This window comes from Macaca fascicularis, chromosome 14 (assembly GCF_037993035.2).
Source record: "Macaca fascicularis isolate 582-1 chromosome 14, T2T-MFA8v1.1".
Lineage (NCBI taxonomy): Eukaryota > Metazoa > Chordata > Mammalia > Primates > Cercopithecidae > Macaca > Macaca fascicularis.
Window position 1 is genome coordinate 132,533,896 of NC_088388.1, and position 20,551 is coordinate 132,554,446.

The 20,551-nt window shown below is 47.7% G+C and overlaps 2 protein-coding genes across 14 annotated transcripts in view; one reads left to right on the forward strand and one right to left on the reverse strand.

Annotated features, from left to right (window-relative positions):
* JAM3 (junctional adhesion molecule 3) overlaps window positions 1-15,193 on the forward strand; it is a 110,378-nt gene extending 95,185 nt beyond the window's left edge. For 5 of the 6 annotated variants that reach the window (XM_074015677.1, XM_074015678.1, XM_074015676.1 and 2 more), the window contains 8 exons: window positions 3,069-3,134; window positions 3,912-4,025; window positions 7,470-7,622; window positions 8,046-8,248; window positions 9,185-9,284; window positions 11,735-11,864; window positions 11,952-12,006; window positions 12,624-15,193. In XM_074015677.1, coding sequence (XP_073871778.1) covers window positions 8,099-8,248; window positions 9,185-9,284; window positions 11,735-11,864; window positions 11,952-12,006; window positions 12,624-12,659 — 471 coding nt within the window. In that variant the 5' untranslated portion in view covers window positions 3,069-3,134; window positions 3,912-4,025; window positions 7,470-7,622; window positions 8,046-8,098 and the 3' untranslated portion in view covers window positions 12,660-15,193. The remainder of the gene's footprint in view (window positions 1-3,068; window positions 3,135-3,911; window positions 4,026-7,469; window positions 7,623-8,045; window positions 8,249-9,184; window positions 9,285-11,734; window positions 11,865-11,951; window positions 12,007-12,623) is intronic. The other variant, XM_065529274.2, reaches the window with a different exon arrangement.
* A 309-nt stretch (window positions 15,194-15,502) lies between these two features.
* Window positions 15,503-20,551, reverse strand: part of NCAPD3 (non-SMC condensin II complex subunit D3) — a 69,966-nt gene continuing 64,917 nt past the window's right edge. For 6 of the 8 annotated variants that reach the window (XM_065529268.2, XM_045370737.3, XM_065529267.2 and 3 more), the window contains 3 exons: window positions 16,728-16,802; window positions 16,579-16,639; window positions 15,503-16,491 (listed from right to left, as the gene is read on the reverse strand). In XM_065529268.2, the coding sequence (XP_065385340.1) occupies window positions 16,383-16,491; window positions 16,579-16,639; window positions 16,728-16,802 (245 nt within the window). In that variant the 3' untranslated portion in view covers window positions 15,503-16,382. The remainder of the gene's footprint in view (window positions 16,492-16,578; window positions 16,640-16,727; window positions 16,803-20,551) is intronic. The other 2 variants (XR_012423942.1, XR_012423941.1) reach the window with 1 other exon arrangement.

Here is a 20,551-nt window from a genome sequence, read left to right on the forward strand (position 1 = left end):
GTGAAACCCTGTCTCTACTAAAAATGCAAAAATTAGACAGGTATGGTGGCAGGCACCTGTAATCCCAGCTACTTGGGAGGCTGAGACAGGAGAATTGCTTGAACCTGGGAGGCGGAGGTTGCATTGAGCCGAGATCACACCATTGCACTCCAGCCTGGGTGAGAAGAGTGAAATTCTGTCTCAAAAAACAAAACAAAAACTGCTGAATGAATGGAATTTCCCAGAGAGCTTAGAGTATGATGGACAGGCCAAAATAGACAGGAAATTGAATAGGAATAACAGCATTTGACAAATTAGCAGTTTTCCTTTTTCCTCCTTCCAAAAAACCCTTTGCTCAGTCTTAAATAATGTAACTTCAGTATGAGTATTCCTGTAGCACTGGATTCAATGTGTGCACAATTAAACTTCAGCAGCCACCGCTGCAAGCGGGCTCCCAGAACCCATCTCCTTAGTAGTTCTCTCGGAATCTTATCCCCAGGCATCGGGCAGGATTCTGGATGAGTTACTTACGATGTCTTCACGGGTTAGATTTGTGCCTTCCAATCCTCGCACTACCATTCTTTTATACAGTTACTACTACATTTTAAAGTGGCACCTTGGTCTATTGGCGATGGGCAAGAAAGGAGTTCTAGAGTATTAGTAAATTTAAGGATTATTTGGAAATAGAAGGATAATTCTGAGGAAGGACTCTCAGCGTGGGACCTTATTTGATGTAGTGCCCAGCTATTGCAGATAGTCATTTAAGCTAGAACTTCACGTGACTTGTAGTGATCCTCTGCTCTGGAGTCTTCCTGGGACATACTGCCTTCTAGGATTAGTATAAAAAGCTACCTGTATTTAAGTCTCATGTGTAGTTCATGAAAAATAAAATACAAAGCTGCTTGTGAAACTTATCTAGGATAGTTGAGCAAGAGAGTGGTCAGGCCAAGTCTTCATTAAGAAATATAAAGCAGGCCAGGCATGGTGGCTCATGCCTGTAATCCCAGCACTTTGGGAGGCCAAGGCGGGCAGATCACGAGCTCAGGAGATCGAGACCATCCTGGCTAACACAGTGAAACCCCGTCTCTACTAAAAATACAAAAAATTAGCCGGGCGTGGTGGCGGCGCCTGTGGTCCCACCTACTCGGGAGGCTGAGGCAGGAGAATGGCCTGAACCCGGGAGGCGGAGCTTGCAGTGAGCTGAGATGGCGCCACTGCATTCCAGCCTGGGCAACAGAGCAAGACTCCGTCTCAAAAAAAAAAAAAAAAAAGTATAAAACATTCATTTCTTTGCCATAACGCTGAGGGATAAAAGAAGTGACAATTGCCATTATTTAGCTTCTTTGAGGTTGTAAGAAACAAATTGGTTTAGTTTACCTTCCAAGTTTATTATAAAGATACATATCTCAGTTGGCCTTCATGAAAATTAAACATCATTTACCTTTTATGTCCTCTAGTTCACCTGTTGTTATCAACTCTAGTATTTTCCACCATTTTGACCAAGCAGCCTGTATCTCCTTATAATGTACTTCTATTTCTCTAGACTGTAAGCTTTCCCATTTTCTTATTTCTCTTGGCTTCATACTTCTTAAGAGAAAAGATGTGATTGAGTTGTCCAGTTATTATCCAGGTGAGCAGTGCTTTCGTGACACCTCTCAGTCCATTGATGGTCTTTGGGCCAGAGCTGATCTCTGGTCATAGTCCCTTGTAGCCAGTGTCGGTGTCTCATCTAAGTTATGGTGATCATACTGAAGAAATGTTTATGGTCACTTTCCTTAGAAGAAACTTGTGTGGCCTTGGTAGAGACGCAGAGCCTCATATATCATTCTTTAGTGATGCATCACTGGGAGCTTTCATTTTGAAGAAGTAGAAAGGGCTGCATGTGCATGGGATGTATTTCTGGCTTCCAGAGGGAGTAGCCGTGGTTATCTAAACAAAATAAAATTATCTGTACTTGTTCTTTGTTCTATAACCTTTTGTAGAAGTGTTTTAGGAACCAATAGCAATTCAGGCATATTATACTTCTGTTTTCCATCACTCTTTATTGGATTATTCTTTAGGGCTTTTGCTAGAATTAGTGAAATCTGACTATTGAGAAAGAAAAGATCCATGTAGCTGGGCTGTTAAAGAAGATAAAGGAAAAGAATGGGCTGTGTGAGGCTGCCCAATATGCAAGGAGTTAAAGCAGCTTGGAGCAGAGTTGTGCTGTACGTTTTCTTTAGCAGTTATCATAAGCCAGGACCCAGAGGCCTCATAGGGGTGTTCTGTATGAAGTCCTTCTTGGGGACGGCATATTTTATTAGGGGCATGACAGCTGAAGAATAATATTTTGTAGGTGGTCTATGTACCTGCTTGATCTTCTCTCCAAGATTAGTCGAGAAATTTTGAGACTGTGGAAAACAGGTTTCTGATTACCCATAAGGAATCAGATGCTGGTTCTGAAAGGGACTGCCATGCAAGTAGCTATCTTACTTTCATCAATGATATGAACTTAGCTTCATGAAAATTACCGTGTTATATTATTATTTTTCTCATTTCAACAAAGATCGGTGAAAACTTCGTGGACTGGAACCACCGGGTTGCTCATACAGCAAGGTGGACTCCTAGCTGGTTGATAACCATACCCAGAGAGTGTTGATGCCGCCCTGAAGGGGAGAGGTCCAGCCCAAGAGTCTGGACTGTATCATGTGCCACTGAGGGTGCCTGTGCAGCATCGGAAGCCTGGGGAAGAGGGGAGGATGGAGGGAGGGAGGGCAGAAGGCCCAGCAGGTCTGGGTGAGAGGTGTCGGAGGGTCAATAGGAAATGCTTAGACAAAAGGCTTTAAAGCTCTGAGGGCTTTGTTCTGGGACTAAAAAGGAGAAGGAATTCTTAGAACTTTTCTCTTTCCCTTGGTTCCTTCCAGTGAAGGTCAGATTTGTGAGAGAAGCAGTTAACTTGGCTTACCTGCGAGACTTTATTGTGGACTATTTTTCCATCCTCTGTGGTCAGTAACCACAGCAGACACAGACAGGAAAACCTGACCTCTGTGCAAGGTTTCTCTGCTGTTTGAGATACATTGTCTCTGATTTTAGGTTTCTTTCTCCTTCAGGCTGCCTGATAGGGGCTGTAAATCTCAAATCCAGCAATCGAACCCCAGTGGTACAGGAATTTGAAAGTAAGTACAAAGGCAATGCCTCGGATAATGGGCACCATCTACTGGACATTTGGTGTCTTGCAGCCAACTCAGGACACATCCATCTCTGCAGTGTGCCAAGGAGATGTTGGAGTTGGGCTGCTCTGCGGTGCACAGGCCCATGGAGCATGGCATCAGCAGGCCGGCAGGGAGCCCTGTGCGGTTTTCCATCAGCTGGCATCGCACTCCTGCCTGGCTTTGTGATCACACCACAAAGAAATTTCTTTTTTTTTTTTTTGAGATGGAGTCTCGCCCTTGTTGCCCGGACTGGAGTGCAGTGGCGCAATCTCAGCTCATTGCAGCCTCTGCCTCCCGGGTTGAAGCGATTCTCCTGCTCAGCCTCCTGAGTAGCTGGGATTACAGGTACCTGCCACCACCCCCAGCTGATTTTTGTGTGGGGCTTTGCCATGTTTGGCCTGGCTGGTCTCAAACTCCTGACCTCAGGTGATCCGCCCTCCTCGGCCTCCCAAAGTGCTAAGATTACAGGTGTGAGCCACCGCGCCTGGCCAAGAAATTTCTTATAGACAAGCAGGGTGTTTAAGGGAGGGGGTACACTATGTAGTAAAATCCTTGCTAATTATCTTTATTTTCTGGCAAAAACTCATCCTTTCTCAAAGTCTCTTGGAGTATGGAATTGGCTAGGTTTTTAATCTGCATGAAAGGCCTCTTGAATTAGGGATAGCTTGCAGGGTCTGGGTGCAGCTGAACCTAAAAGCACTCCACATTCACTGAGAGTTCTTTTTTTTCTTTGCTTGTTAGGTGTGGAACTGTCTTGCATCATTACAGATTCGCAGACAAGTGACCCCAGGATCGAATGGAAGAAAATTCAAGATGACCAAACCACATACGTGTTTTTTGACAACAAAATTCAGGGTATGATCCTGTAGTCTTGCCTGTTGACCTTTCCTCTGCCCATGGACCTGGGTGTGCACTCTTGGCCAGAAACTTACCTCAGACTGGTAACCTGCATCTGTAGCTAGGACTGAGTTTTTTATTTTTTATTTTTTTATTTTTTAAGATTTATAATTATGGAAAATTTCAAACATATGCAAAAGTAATGCAAGTGGCATATCAAGCCTCCCTGTACCTGTCACCCAGCCTCAGTAAGTGCAGTTCATTAGCTGGGATCTTAATCTGCTCACAGCCCCATCTCTTTGGGGAATCAAAGTGAGCATTTTCCTAGGCCATCTTCTCACGATCCTCATGTGTGTGATGTAAGTGAGTGAATGAGAAGGACCGTATGTTTCAGCAAGGGCATGGCACAAATTGAGCCAACCACTGTGTTTCAGGCTTGGTGCTGGGGTTGCCGATGGGGAGAAAGCATGGGGTACCCTGAAGTGGCATCCTCCTGGGTGGGAGGCTGGTGGTCAGGGAAGGCTCCCCAAAGTGGCCTCTCTGGGTGTGGTGTGAAGGGTGGCTGGTTAGCAGGCAAGATGGTGTGGAGAGAGGTGGTGGTCAGGAGAGAAAGCTGTGTATGAAGACACAGAAGCAACAGACAGACTGGCTGATGGGAAAGACTGCAAGTTCCCCGCTGTTGCCGGTACATGGACAGGGAGAGAGGGAGGAGGGGTTGGAGAGGTCGCCTGGCCAGGCAGACTGCACTGACTGCCAGGCGAGCATGGGCGGTATCTGAGGGGAAATGCCATGGCTGCATCTACGTTTCAGAAGACTGAAGTGGCTGCTATAGAGAAGAGATTGGAGGTGGCACAGTCAGAGCAGAGGCCCAAGTCAGAGGCCTTCTGAGTCCAGGAGAGGGCTGGCAGGGGGCCCAAGCTGGGGTGCAGGCAGGGAAAGAGACTCGAGGGGGGCCTGCTGGGGCTTTGCTGTGCCAAGCGGCACAGAGGGAGGCAGGCAGGTGGCTGGAGAAGAGGATGACACCTTTTTTCTGACAGGAGGGTGGGAGCCGCAGGAGGTACACACGCAGGCTTGCGCATTGGTCGGAGCCTGTGGAGTTCTCAGAGAAGCTGCGAGTTGAGGGATTTGTGGAAACAGCTCCAACACAGTCTTGCTTTGGGTTCTCAGTGTTGTCAGGAGCCTGAGTCTCCTCAGAAGAGTTTTGCTTCCCACTCACATGAAGTTCCTCCTTCGCCTCTCAGTTTTGGAGTGACGGAAAATGTTCTTCTCAGAACACAGATCCGTTTTCTTTGGCTACTCAGGCTGACCCTGCTAAACCCTAAGCATGTAGTTTAGAGCATCAGAGGAACCAGGTGAGAAATTATTTAAAGAACTTTCTGTTTCTGGGGATTAAACGTTTTGCTCTTAGCCACAGGGATGGGGAGGCCGAGGGAGACTGTTTCACGCACAGAATGCAGGGACTGGGGGAGGATGCAGCTCTACTGGGCCTCTTGCCTCGCCTCGGTGCGGGCCTGCACCAGAAGCACCCTGGTGGGGTTTATTTACTCTTTTCTCACACGGTAGAAGTTCGAATCCTCCACTAATGGGTGGCTGTATAACAAAGGTTCTTATTAGAAAATGTTGATACCAATGTCTGTGCTGCATCGGAAGCATCTTTTAGTGGCTGTTTGTAGTGTGCTATGGCAAGCCCTTCTCGTCCTTGTCAGCAGTTGTCAGGTTAGTGGTAAGTAGTTGCTACTCTTTTGTGTCGTGTTTTCCTAACTCCTGCCCCTATTTGTTGTTTTCCAGGTTCTTCCTGCTGCTTTGAAAAGTGTTATTATGTCTTATGTTTAAAATCTTTTTTTCTTGAGCTATAATCATACTGCATAGGTCTCATCCTTTTAAAGGATACAATTCAGGGGTTTTTAGTATATTCACACAATTGTGCAACCATCACCACCATCAAATTCCAGAACATTTTCATCATCCCACAAAGAAACCCCGTACCCAGCAGCAGTCAGTCCTCCTCCCGCATCCCTGGCAGCTCTGATTCCACTTTGTGTGTCTGTGGATTTGCCTATTCTGGACACTTCATAGAAACTGTAGTCTTTCGTGGCTGACTTCTTTCACTCAGCATCATGTTTTCAAGGTTCATCTGTGTTGCAGCGTGTGCCAGTACTTCATTTCTTTTTATGGCTGAATAATGTTCCATTGTAGATATACTACATTATTTTATCCATTCTGTCGACGGATAAAAAAAATGGGTTGTTTCCACTTTTTGGCTATTATCAATAATGCTGCTATCAATATTTGTTTACAGGTTTTCGTGTGAACCTAAGTTTTCATTTCTCTGGGATAAATGACCAAGAGTACAATTGCTGGGTCTTATAGTAGTTGCATGTTTAGTTTTTTTAAAAACTGACAGAGTGTTTTTCAAAGCTGCTTTACGATTTTACATTCCTACCAGCAGTGTATTTCCCCACATCCTCACCAACACTTGTTATTGTCTGACTGTTTAAGTTCTGACCATCTTAGTGGATCTGAAGTGGCGTCTTGTGGATTTGATTTGCATTTTCTGGTGACTAATGATGTTGAGGGTCTTATTTGTGTATTTTCTTTGGAGAAATGTCTGTTCAAATTTATGTCCATTTAAAAAGATTTTTTTTTTCTAGAAACAGGATCTCACTGCATTGCAGAGGCTGGACATGAATTCCCAGGCTCAAATAATCCTCCCACCTCAGCCTTCTGAGTAGCTGAGACTACATGTGTGCACCACTGCACCCACCCTTATGTCCAGTTTTTAAATTAAGTTGTCTGCTTATTACCGAAGTGTAAATTCTTTCTTTATTCTGGATGCTAGGCTCGATGGATGATTTGCAGATGTTTCTCCCATTAGGTGGATTGTGTTTTCACCTGCCTTTGTCCTTTGCATTTTGATGAAGTCCAGCATAACTGTTTTTAGTGTGTGCTTGTGCGTTTGGTGTCATATCTAAGAAACCACTGCCCAGTCCAAGGTCATGAGGGATTTATGCTTATGCCTTTTTCTAAGAGTTTTACAGTTTTAACTCCTGTGTATATGGAGAGAGAGAGAGGTTCAACTTGATGTGTTTGCAAGTGGATATCAAGTTATCTCAGCATCATTTATGGAACATTGGTTGTTTTTCTAGTGGTATTTTTTTTCTATTCATGGGCAGTCCTTCCTGGAAATGAGGAGGAGGAGGTGAAGTTCCTGGCTTTAATGACAGAGACACATGGTAATGAGTGCGTCTTGCATACCAGGAACAATTTTTGGTGTTTAGGTTACAGGTAGGAATAGGTCATGGTTCCTGTCCTTAGAGAGTTCACTTCTGTACTCCGGAATAAAAATAAAAATTGATCTGCAGTCTTCCTTGCTGTGGCATCCAGTGCTGGCCCCAGAAACCACCCTCTTCAAGTGGCTGATTTCTTTAAAGAGTTTTTTAGTGCCTCATGTCTTTTCTGTAGGAGACTTGGCAGGTCGTGCAGAAATACTGGGGAAGACGTCCCTGAAGATCTGGAATGTGACACGGAGAGACTCGGCTCTCTATCGCTGTGAGGTGGTTGCTCGAAATGACCGCAAGGAAATTGATGAGATTGTGATCGAGTTAACTGTGCAAGGTAGGAGCTCGTGCGAAGATGAGACATTGCCGCCATTTTCAGGCCTCACGAGTCTGTAGCCGTAGGATGCATGAGATCAGGTAGTGTCTTGGTTTCTTTCCTTCCAGAACTGTGTCCCTGAGGGCTTCACATGGCTCAGGGAGGGGAGAACTGTCGAGAGCCGAGACTGCCTGAGTTGGGGGTAGAGGGTGAGAAGGGAAGTGAAGTTCCTGTCACTTCCTTCCACCAGCTGGAGAAACTTTAACATACAGGAGGGTGGGAGGCAGTGGCGGCTGGTCAGTCTGCAGTTGTGATCCTGGGAGCAGCAGTGGCGCAGGAAGCCGAACTGGCTTTCTTGTCTTTGGAGCTGATTTCTTGTGGGCTTTAATAAGAATAGAGCCCTGTTGCTGAGATCTTCACCACCACCCGCTTCTTTTCCTACAGTGAAGCCAGTGACCCCTGTCTGTAGAGTGCCGAAGGCTGTACCAGTAGGCAAGATGGCAACGCTGTACTGCCAGGAGAGTGAGGGCCACCCCCGGCCTCACTACAGCTGGTATCGCAATGATGTGCCACTGCCCACAGATTCCAGAGCCAATCCCAGATTTCGCAATTCTTCTTTCCACTTAAACTCTGAAACAGGCACTCTGGTAAGATCTCTTCTAAGAGGTGAGAATGGAGATGTCTTTGTTGGGGCAAGAGATGCTTATTGTGAAAATAATAATTATTAGGAGAGATACTGAAACTTCTTGATAAAACAGGTGCTAAAAATCTAGAATGTTAGGGATTCTACAGGAAAAATGACCCTTCTTCCTTTTATAAACAAGTACATTCTTAGGGGGTAAGAGAAAGAAACCATAGATTGAGACTGAAGAGGGATATTAAGCAAACGTTACTAGGGCCCTGATCGGATAATTAACTGTAAAAGTCATTAGACAATCGGGGAAATTCGATTACTAGCAGGTATTTGATGATCTATTAAGCAATTATTAATTAATTTAGGCATGATAAAGGTATTGTGGTTATGATTTTTTACAGTCTTCTAGAGATACTGAAGTATTTATGGATAAAAGGTGTTTCAAAATAATCCAGCGGTGGTGGTGGGAGGTGGGGGAGGAGAGAAAACAGATTGGTCATGCACTAGAGGACAAAGTGCAAAGCACACCAGGCTTTACTGTGCATGTAGTTCTCTCCTGGGAGGTTCCTTCTGGTCTGTGGACTATCCAGCTCCACGTAGTCGTCAGACAGATTGTAATAGGGTCCTCTGTGTTCATTTTGCCAAAATGTTGCCCAAGGAGCAGTCATCATTGAAGAGCCCCTTTACCAGAAGAAAAGCAAGGCTCCACCTCACATTTTGGATGTTGCCGGGCTTTGGTGCTTCCAGTCCCAAGGGGATTGGTTGTTGGGGAGCTCTCAGGCAGGTGTCCGGGAGTGGGTCAAGGGAGGAACATGCAGTGCTGGGGAAGCCACGGGGAAGCCGAAAGCAAGTGAGCAGGTGTCGACCTAGTTCTGCACCCAGCTGGATGTGCTCTCAGAAGTCGGCCCCGTGATTGGTCCAGTTATTTACTTGTCATTCCCTGAAACAGGTGTTCACTGCTGTTCACAAGGACGACTCTGGGCAGTACTACTGCATTGCTTCCAATGACGCAGGCTCAGCCAGGTGTGAGGAGCAGGAGATGGAAGTCTGTGAGTTCTTTTTTGAAAAGGTTTCATCACAAGACTGGGAAGTGAATAGAACATTTTAATTTACTTAATCAGCTTAGAGAACTCTTCTGCCATGGGTTAGCTTTCTTCTGGAGCCGACTAGATCCACCAGCACCCACTGGACAGTGAAGGGAAGGTTGAGAAAACCAAGTCCAGATAAGCAGGTCCTCAAAACAAAACCTTCGGGGATCTGCGGGTATTGGGAACGTGGCCAGCCTTGTAACTTTCACTGCGAGTTTAGTAAACTCCATTCTTTGGTAATTGATAGAATTATTAAAATGTAAGGTGGTGTCAGGTCTCCAGAAATTTATCCAGTTACAACCATTTTGTAGAAAACTGACAGAGTTTTAGCCCTAGTAATTTTACCTGCAGACAAAGCTTTAGCCCTTAGAGTAATATTATCTCAGGGCTCTGGTTCCCCTAAAGGAGGGGTATTGAGAGGAGGATGGGGGCAGATAGGATGTGTCCAAATCACTTGGGGAGCTTTTTTTTTTTTCCCCCCTTAAAACAGCAGCAGCAACAAAACCACTCCAGCCTGGGCGACAGAGTGAGACTCCGTCCCCCTAAAAAAGAGAGAGAGACAGGGTCTTGCTTTGTTGCCCAGGCTGGAGTGCAGTGGTGTAATCACAGGTCACTGCATCCTCAAACCCAGATTTCAAGCCATCCTCCCATCTCCGTCTCCTGAGTAGCTGGGACAACAGACACACACCACCAAGCTCAGCTAATTTTGTTTTTTGTAAATACAGGGTCTCACTGTTGCCCAGGCTGGTCTCAAACTCTTGGCCTCAAGCAGTCCTCCTGCCTCAGCCTCCCCAAGTGCTGGGATTAACAGGCATGAGCCACTGTGCCTGGCCAGGAGCGTTTTTTTAATCTCTTCCTCCTCCCTATTTGGAGCTACCCTCAGAGCAGCATTTTCCAAAACTGCCTGGTGATAACCATTTGGGACCACTGTTTCACATACAGATTCGAGCCCACCTCAGACACATGCTAGAAATCTGTGTGTAAGACAAGCATTCCGAATGATTCTTCTCGTTTGTCACATTTGAGAAACTCTGCTTTCGGGTTGTTTTCTCCTACAGTTTTGCCCCAGACCTATTTTAGCCTATTGACTTTTTATTGATGAAACTTGGGAACTGACATTTTAATATCAAAATTGCATGGCCAGGCGCAGTGGCTCACACCTATAATCCTAGCACTTTGGTACGCTGAGGCAGGTGGATCACCTGAGGTCAGGAGTTCGAGACCAGCCTGGCCAACATGGCAAAACTCTGTCTCTACTAAAAATACAAAAATTAGCCTGGTGTGGTGGCGGGCGCCTGTAATCCCAGTAACTTGGGAGGCTGAGGCAGGAGAATCCCTTGAATCCAGGAGGCAGAGGTTGCAGTGAGCTGAGATTGCACCACTGCACACCAGCCTGGGTGACGGAGTGAGACTCTGTCTCAAAAAAAAAAAAAAAAAATCACAATCTTGGCTCACTGCAAGCTCTGCCTCCCGGGTTCACACCATTTTCCTGCCTCAGCCTCCCGAGTAGCTGGGACTACAGGCGCCCGCCACCACGCCCGGCTAATTCTTTGTATTTTTAGTAGAGACAGGGTTTCACCGTGTTAGCCAGGATGGTCTCAATCTCCTGACCTCGTGATCCGCCCGCCTCGGCCTCCCAAAGTGCTGGGATTTACAGGCGTGAGCCACTGCGCCCAGCCTGCAAATTGATTTTTAAGTGTACATTCATATTTGAGAACCAATACACTAGGATAAAGGAGATTTTTTAAAACTCCAAGTTACTTGGCTCTTGTTGATAAATTCCCTGCAGTTTTCCATGTGTTGCTTGCTTGAAGGAAACGACTGCCAGAGCCCCATGTGAAGGTGACCCAGTGCTTTTGCTGAGTGTACAGACATGAGAAAGGGTTCCAGGGGTCTCCTCTCAGAGGGCGTATAGATCAGAGGTCAGGCAGCCAGCAGAGGCAGAGCTCTAGTTCTTACCTAGGATTCTTTACTTTTAAGTAAGACTTGAAACTAACTTTCTTCCCCACAGCAGTCCACAACAGAGAGGCCCTGGAAATTAGGGATTCTTTTCTTCCTTGGGATCCTGGCTCCTAATCTTGTCCTCATAACCATCTCCCCCATAAGTAATCTCGGGCATTCAGCCAGAGGATTTTTAAGCCTACAGTGCCAAGCCCACTTGAATACAGTTTTCAGTGTAACTGCATTTCAGCTGTAGAAGTCTCAGTACTTTTCACATGTGAAGTTAGGAGTTATGGTGTCCTATATGTTCTAGGCTAGAAAGATTAAGTTCTCTCTTCTAGCTGGGGTAGGCCTGAGGGGGCAGGGGGCAAGTGGGTTTGGGGTGAAGGAAGGAGGCACAGCAGGGTCAGGGCCTTTTTAAAGAACAGATAGTGTGTATCATGGCTTTCCCCAAACCTCCCTTTCTTCAGATGACCTGAACATTGGCGGAATTATTGGGGGGGTTCTGGTTGTCCTTGCTGTACTGGCCCTGATCACGTTGGGCATCTGCTGTGCATACAGACGTGGCTACTTCATCAACAATAAACAGGATGGAGAAAGGTGAGCCTGCCTTATGTGAAAAAAGGGAAGTTCAAGCTGGCGATCATATAACAACCCTGTTGCTAAACTGCTCTCTTCTCCTCACAGTTACAAGAACCCAGGGAAACCAGATGGAGTCAACTACATCCGCACTGACGAGGAGGTAATCATTTAGTAAACCTGGAAATCTAGGTGTACCCAGCAGGGAAAACAGCATTCCTCCTTGGAAACCACACAGGTCTCCTAGGAAGATTGCTGAGTGATTGTGCAGCTCCTGAGCTCCTCGGCCCCTTCACAGTCACACACACACATACTAATGGGATTTGTGCTTTGCAGGCGCTAGTGATGGTACTTTTTAAGAATGATTATTTGGGCCGGGCGTGGTGGCTCAAGCCTGTAATCCCAGCACTTTTGGGAGGCCGAGATGGGTGGATCACGAGGTCAGGAGGTCGAGACCAGCCTGGCTAACACGGTGAAACCCCATCTCTACTAAAAAAATACAAAAAAAACTAGCCGGGCGAGATGGCGGGCGCCTGTAGTCCCAGCTACTCGGGAGGCTGAGGCAGGAGAATGGTGTAAACCCGGGAGGCGGAGCTTGCAGTGAGCTGAGATCCGGCCACTGCACTCCAGCCTGGGCGACAGAGCGAGACTCCGTCTCAAAAAAAAAAAAAAAAAGAATGATTATTTGATTTGTATTTAGCCCATGTTAGACTTACTCAGTGTTTTTCCCTTCTTGCCACCAGGCCCCTTGATGGCTTTAACTGTGTGTTGGCTTTGCAGGGCGACTTCAGACACAAGTCATCGTTTGTGATCTGAGACCCGCAGTGTGGCTGAGAGCGCACAGAGCGCACATGCACATACCTCTACTAGAAACTCCTGTCGAGGCAGCGAGAGCTGATGCACTTGGACAGAGCTAGACACTCATTCAGAAGCTTTTTGTTTTGGCCAAAGTTGACCACTACTCTTCTTACTCTAACAAGCCACATGAATAAAAGAATTTTCCTCAAGATGGACCCAGTAAATATGACCACAAGGAAGAGAAACTGGGTGCGTTCACCGAGTTGGGTTCCCAATCTGTTTCTGGCCTGATTCCCACACGAGTATTAGGGTGATCTTAAAGAGCTTGCTCACGTCAGTGCCCCTGTGCTGGGCCCTGTGAAGCCAGCGTGTTTACCACTGGTCGTTCAGCAGCCAGGACAGCACCCTGTGAGCCGGCGAGGGGCCGTGCAGCACCAGCAGCACATCCCAGCAGGCACCCAGAACAGGCTTTGTATGCAGCAGCCTCTTCATCGGCCGCAGACACCACTGCAGCCTCTTCTCAAAGGCTCTGCTGATCGGTGTCGCAGTGTCCACTGTGGAGAAGCCTGTCGGATCAGCATTTTGTAGAAACCACCGAAGTCAGGGAGGCAGATTGGTTGCTGGAAGAGGGATCTTGCCTGAGGAACCCTGCTTGTCCAACAGGGCGTCAGGATTTAAGGAAAACCTTCGTCTTAGGCTGAGTCTGAAATGGTACTGAAATATGCTTTTCTATGGGTCTTATTTTATAAAATTTTGCATCTAAATTTTTGCTAAGGATGTATTTTGATTATTGAAATTTCTATTTAAACTGTAAATATATTGTCATACAATGTTAAATAACCTATTTTTTTAAAAAAAGTTCAGCTTAAGGTAGAAGTTCCAAGCTACTAGTGTTAAATTGGAAAATATCAATAATTGAGTATTTTACCCAAGGAATCCTCTCATGGAAGCTTACTGCGACGTTCCTTTTCTTGCACAAGTTTTAGCCTTTTTCACAAGGGAACTTTTGCGGTCTACACATCAGACCGTAGTTGCTTAGGAAACCTTTAAAAATTCCAGCTGAGCAATGTTAAAATCAGTTTGCATCTCTTCAAAAGAAACCTCTCAGGTTAGCTTTGAACTGCCTCTTCCTGAGATGACTAGGACAGTCTGTACCCAGAGGCCACCCAGAAGTCCTCAGATGTACAGACAGACGCCAGTCAGCTCCTGGGGTTGCCCCAGGCGCCCCCGCTCTAGCACAGTGTTGCCTCGCTATCTGCCAGGAGGCCCCGCCATCATTGGGCCCTGGCAGTGGCTGTGCCCCAGTGAGCTTGACTCACATGGCCCTTGCTTCATCCAGCACAGCTCTAAGGTGGGCACTCCAGGGACACTGGTGTCTTCCACGTTGTGTCCCAACTTTGGGCTCCCGTAACAGACCTTTTTGGTTATGGATGGCTCACAAAACAGAGTCCCCACTGCTATTTTTTTTTAAGTTTGTTTAATTATTTGTTAAGACTGTCTAAGGCCAAAGGCAATTGTGAAATCAAGTCTGTCAAGTACAATAATATTTTTAAAAGAACGTGGATCCCACTGTTCCTCTTTGCCACAGAGAAAGCACCCAGACGCCACAGGTTCTGTCTCATTTCAAAACAAACCATTATGGAGTGGCAGCCAGTCCAGCCTTTTGAAGAATGTCAGGTGGAGCAGCCAGGTGAAAGGCCTGGCGGGGAGGAAAGTGAAATGCCTGAATCAAAAGCAGTTTTCTAATTTTTGACTTTAAATTTTTCATCTGCCGGAGACACTGCTCCCATTTGTGGGGGGACATTAGAAACATCGCTCAGAAGCCCGTGTTCTCAGCCTCACACGCCCTGCCGTGCTGGATTCAGGACTGAAGTGCTCTGAAGCAAGGAGCTGCTCAGGAGGAGCACTCCACTGTGTGCCTGAAGAGTGGCTCTCACTAGTCACCTTGTCTTTCAGCTTCCAGTGTCTTGAGTTTTTTATACTTTGACAGCTTTTGTTTAATTGCATACATGAGACTGTGTTGACTTTTTTCAGTTATGTGAAACACTTAGCTGCAGGCCGCCTGGCAGAGGCAGGAAATGCTCCAAGAGTGGCTCAGTGCTCCTTGGTGTCTTCTGCATGGCATCCTGGATACTGAGCATGCGAGTTCCCTCCATCATTGCCACCGTGGTAGAGGGATGGCTCCCCACCCTCAGCGTTGGGGAGTGGCGCTCCAGCCTCTTTCTTGGTTGTCATAGTGATAGGGTAGCCTTACTGCCTCCTCTTCTTACACCCTAAAACCTTCCACACTAGTGCCATGGGAACCAGGTCGGACAAAGTAGAGAGAAGTGAAAGTGGAGTCTGGGAAGTAGTTGCCTATAACAGACTAGACAGAAAAGGAACACTTGTGTATTTTAAGATACGAATGTGACTCAAGACTCGAGGCCGATACGAGGCTGTGATTCTGCCTTTGGATGGACGTTGCTGTACATAGATACTACAGACTTGTACTAACACACCTGTAATTTGGTATTTGTTTAACCTCATTTATAAAAGCTTCAAAAAAACCCAAACATTGCTTCATTCTTTCTTGTTTGCTCTTGTGTTTGTCTCTTCTTCCTGGCATTTCAGTGGTTAGGCGCGCGCACTAAAAATGCTGTCACTCATCCACCAGGGGGGTCGGTGCCTGGGCAGAATGTCGGCCTGTGTGCTCCAGAGCAGCGCTGCGCCTCTCCACCACCGAGTCCACCTGCGTTGCAGTTCCCACTTAGGATAGCAGGGGCAGAGCTCAGTGGCATCCCATCCATCCCCCAAACCAACCAACACACATAATCACTTTGTACTTTTGCTTTTGTAATACTGGGATTAAAAAACAAGCCAACTGCATTTCTTTTTGGATATTCTTGAACAAAAATATCGTTAAGTTTACCCAACAGAGTGAACAGAAGAGACTCAAGCCGTTCCCCCATCACGGGAGCAGCCCTTAGCAGAGGGCTGCACAAATCGGCATCAGTGCTGCTCTGGGGAAGGCCGCAAAGCTATTTTTTCACAAGCAGCGATGCTGTTTATGTCTGTTATAGAAAGCACATGGCCTCTGCATGGGCACAGATCAACTGCCCCTCAAGACAATCATTTTTTTTCTAATAGGAAAGATTTGGTTTCATTCCTCTAACATGCTTTACGTAAAATTAAAATGATTACCAGTAAGAGCTCTGTTCTAAAAACAGAAACATTCTATTTACTGGAAGGCTGTATTTATCCTAAACATTTATTACTTTTAGAAAGCTGTATATTTTAAAAATTTGCAATTATAAATAATAGAAAAAATATTACAATCAATATTTTGTCATTACAGATGGGAAAATATGTACTATAAGGAATTCAAACAAGTTAACACAGGCTTGATTTATATAAAAGAAAGCTGAAGTTTTTAAAGACCAGATTATAGCTTATCTGCATGGGCTTGACACTTTCAAATGGAATAAAGTTATAATATTAAATAGATTAGGCTTAGGGTAAGAAAATCTAAATTTGGCACATCTCTATTTTACAGTGTTTAACCATATATATCATACAGCATAGAAAGGGCTGGCCGGCTAAATGCAGGTGAGTGCCAGGCCCCTGAGGAGGAGCTCTCGTGTTCCACAGCAAAGCGCTGCCCAAGGACTGCGGGAAGTGATCCAGCTGCCTGTCCACACGGAGGACACGAGACGGCTTCCTCAGGGGCTCTTGCCCGCCCGGACACTGGTGGGGATGCGCTCTTCAGTTGGCTGTTTTCAGAGGGGTCTTTCGCAGGGACCTCCTGCTACAGGCTGGGGTGTCTTTATTCCTGGCTGGAGACCTCACATTCCACTGCTGAGGCTGTGGGGGCCTAGGGAAAGGACACACGCAGTCATTCTGGAACTCAGAAAAACCCTGAAAAAAACATCCACCTCAAAAGGAACACTGCTAAACTTACGGTTTATCAGGCAATGATAAACATAAGATGTCATTTCCTTGACTCCTGGCTTCAATTTTCTCTAAAAGGGATTTAAACAAACAAATTCAGTTTTGCCAGAACCTCAAAGGCAGCGCATATATCAGCCCAGAAGGAAACCAAGAACTTGCCTTTGGCTGATGAAGGAGTCCGTGGTGTCCCGATGTAACTGACCCCGGCTCCAAACGTGACATCATTGATGCTCTCTGCATAAAGGGGAGACCACTGTGAGTGAAGGCAGAGGGGGCGGCTCCAGTTGTGTGTGTGACGTAGGCACGGTGTCCACATCGGTGTCCCAGTGGCGGCCCTCAGACCTCCACTGGACCCTGTCCCAGGTCCTGGCAGGGATGAGGGCCCCTCCTGGGGACGCCCCTTTCCGTCTCTCTGACCGCAGCCCTCCTTCGGCACTCGGCTGGCCCCTGGGCCTCACTGTTCACGCCTCTGGCTTCCCTCCCACCCCATCTTCCATGATCACCCCTGTCCCAGTGACCGCGCTGTCCCACTCACTACACTTCCTACGGTGGCTCACCCAGATTCCCCGAGGACAATTAACTCCTTGCCTCTGCACCTCCACGCGTGCCTGTTAGTTTCCACCAGTGAATGGACCGTGCAAGCTGGAAATGTGGCACCGTGAGCAGCTCCTCCACATGGAATCAGCAGCCAAGGCCTGTCCCTTCTACCTCCAGTCGCCACTTCATCCTGTCCCGTCGTGCCGCACTGGGAGCGGCTCAGTCCGCCTTACCCCTCGCCCTTGATTTTTCATGGCACCTACCCCCCTCCAGTTTGCCCTCAGGAACAGGTGAACACCGTTTACGAGCAGACTCCACCGCAACTTGGGTGTGAATTCTGGCTCGGTGTCTTACCAGCTGTGTGAGCTGCTCTGAGACCCTCAGGTTTCTGCATCTCTTACGTGGGTATAAAAACAGCTACCTCACTGGGGGGCTGCCAGGACGACATGAGGTTACCTTCACCGAGTGCTTAGCATGGTGCCCAGGACAACAGGAGGTTGTCTACACCGAGTGCTTAGCATGGTGCCCAGGACTACATGAGGTTATCTACACCGAGTGCTTAGCATGGCGCTGGCTGCAAGGGTGTGCTCAAGAGATGTTAGCGGCCACTGTCATTTATCAGCAGTATCCTCCCTGCGTCACTGGAGTTATGTTTAATCAAGAAGCTGGTAAATTTACTGCCCTGCTTTAAGACACCTCGATGGCTGTGTTCCTAGGAGAGCCTGAAGTGCACCCTCAGTCTCAGCTGGTCCCAAGCTGCCTTTACAGACTTAGCTGTTATGCTGAGGTGCATGTGCCCACACACGTCCACCCTCCTGCATCCCTTCCTCAGCAGGCCCTGTCTGCACATCATGCTCCTCTGCCCCTCCGCCCCATCTGTCTACACACGCCACCCGGTCTTGGGGGCCCGGGTGGTGCTGTACTCGGTGCATAAGCTGCCAGCAGCACACTCCCAGGAACAGCACGGGCTGGGCGGCTGCTTGCTGATGCCACTGAACCTGCTGCCTTTCTGCAAGACTCGCGAGGAGGCAGCTTCAGTGCTCTCCCCGTTCTCCACACGGTGTCTTCAGTACAGACCGTCTTCCCATTTACATTTTAACGCTCATCAGCACACTGCAGTGTACCTGATGGCTACTTGAGTGTCATTAACAGACAATGGCAGAGAATTCTATCCTCATCACTGCTAGATCTGCTTATTCTGTTTCTGTGTCTCCTTGTACCCTCACGTGAAATTCCCTTCCTCACAAATTCCCTTCCTCACAAATTCCCTTCCTCACACACACGCTGCTCTTCCTGTTTGGAAGCCCATGTGTGCTCCAGGAAGTTAGTCTCCCATCTTTACAGAAGCACGGGTGTGGGGGCTCTGACATCCCCCATGCACTGTGCGTAGAATCAAAGGCAGCAGTGTCTGTGCCACCCGAATGATAAAGTAAGAGGGACTTGCTAAAACCCCACAGATTTTCAGTTAAAATCCTAGCTCTGAAAAATGAGTAATTTTCATTTCCATTTAGCAAAACCACTTTGAACTGGTGCACCACAGTGCCGAACTGGGCGGCGGCTTTCCTACCAGCTTTGAAGAGTTGAGACATTTCCTGACAGTCACCCCCTTCTGAACTAAAAGTTGCCAAAAGAATCCGAACGTATAAACCACAGAGAAAACAAGACTGAGTGCTTTTAAGCCATCTAACAATCCTCCCAGGAAGGAGAGCTAATAGGAGACCTCCAAGCACCTCTTCCTGGTTCAGTATAAAGAGAGATGGCCAGAGACTGCATCAACAGGAATATTATGTCCAAGAGCCTGCAGCAAGAACAAGTACTCTACCAACTCAATGACACCGGGGAGCCCGATTTCCAGCACGAAGCCTGGCTCCACACAGGCAAATGAGGGCAGCATGCACACTCCACGCCAGGCTGCACTGTGGAGGAACATGGGCTGCTAGGAAACCAACCCAACACTGACATCAGGGACTCACAGGATGAGCACAACTCAAATGAGATGCATTCTCCCCGTTGCTTCAGCATATGGCACCTCACTGCCAAAATAGAAGCTCTTGGCGCTCCTGAGCCAGGAACATCGAACACACAGCAAGCTCTACACACAGAACATCGCACCTGTCCACAACGCAGGATCCCAAATTACCCACTGCCTTTAATGACAAATGCCATCATGATCCAGTTGTCGTCTGAGGGTGGGGGTGGGATAAATTCCCTTCAAAGGGGGACCTGGATGAAAATTATCTCTAACCTGTTAACTATTCTAAGAGATCACAGCATCAGTGTGACAGAACCAAATAAGCAAGTAGCCAGAATACAGCAGGTGCTCCATACACGTGAGCTGACTGCAGTGGCGACTAAACGCACGGCATGACACCTTGCTGCTCCGTTACCAGGAAGGGCACCTTAGCACACTCTCAGCTCCCCTGCTGCAGTCAGGAACAGGAGACAGGCTGGAGAAGGGGCACGAGAGGTGGGATCAAAAGGCCTGGGCTCAGCACCCAGCTATGCCCTCTCAGAAATCTCCCGCAGGAGACCTCTGACACCTCCCAGGTTCCAGGCACTGTGGGGGGCCCTGTGGAAACAGTGAGGAGTGGAATGGCCAAGACGAGTGGGGCTGGATGCAGCTTGCCGAGGGCACCGTGCACAGGCGGGCGCAGAGCGAGGGGCACGCAGGACACGCAGGCAGGGCCTGGCCCCCACTCCGCAGACCTGGGACAGGAAGCGTTTCTTCCTGTAAGAGCTTTCTCAGAGGCCGGGCGCGGTGGCTCAAGCCTGTAATCCCAGCACTTTGGGAGGCCGAGACGGGCGGATCACGAGGTCAGGAGATCGAGACCATCCTGGCTAACACGGTGAAACCCCGTCTCTACTAAAAATACAAAAAACTAGCCGGGCGAGGTGGCGGGCGCCTGTAGTCCCAGCTACTCCGGAGGCTGAGGCAGGAGAATGGCGTAAACCCGGGAGGCGGAGCTTGCAGTGAGCTGAGATCTGGCCACTGCACTCCAGCCCGGGCTACAGAGCAAGACTCCGTCTCAAAAAAAAAAAAAAAAAAAAAAAAAAAAAAAAAAAAAAAAGAGCTTTCTCAGAATGATGGTTTTATGAGTTTTGAGGCGACATGAAGCTATCAAACAAGATAACGGGAAAAGAAGACTCGACTCTCCTAACTCACCTGTTTTGAAATAAAAGGAAAAGAACAGACAGTAGGAAAAAACATGGAGGGGAATGAGACACAGGCTCCGAGCAGATCCTCGGGTCTCTGGTCTTGGCAGTTGCAGAACATACGTGGTACCTGCTGGTGCTGACGTCTGCCCGCCCCAGGAGCAGGCCCACCCAGCAGCGCCCAGTGCACCCGGACAGCCCGGAGACACTGAGGGCCACCTCCAGAACAGACCACTGGGTCAGTCACCCGACCTACCTCTGCCTCAACGGCACTGTCTGCCCCACGGAGGCCC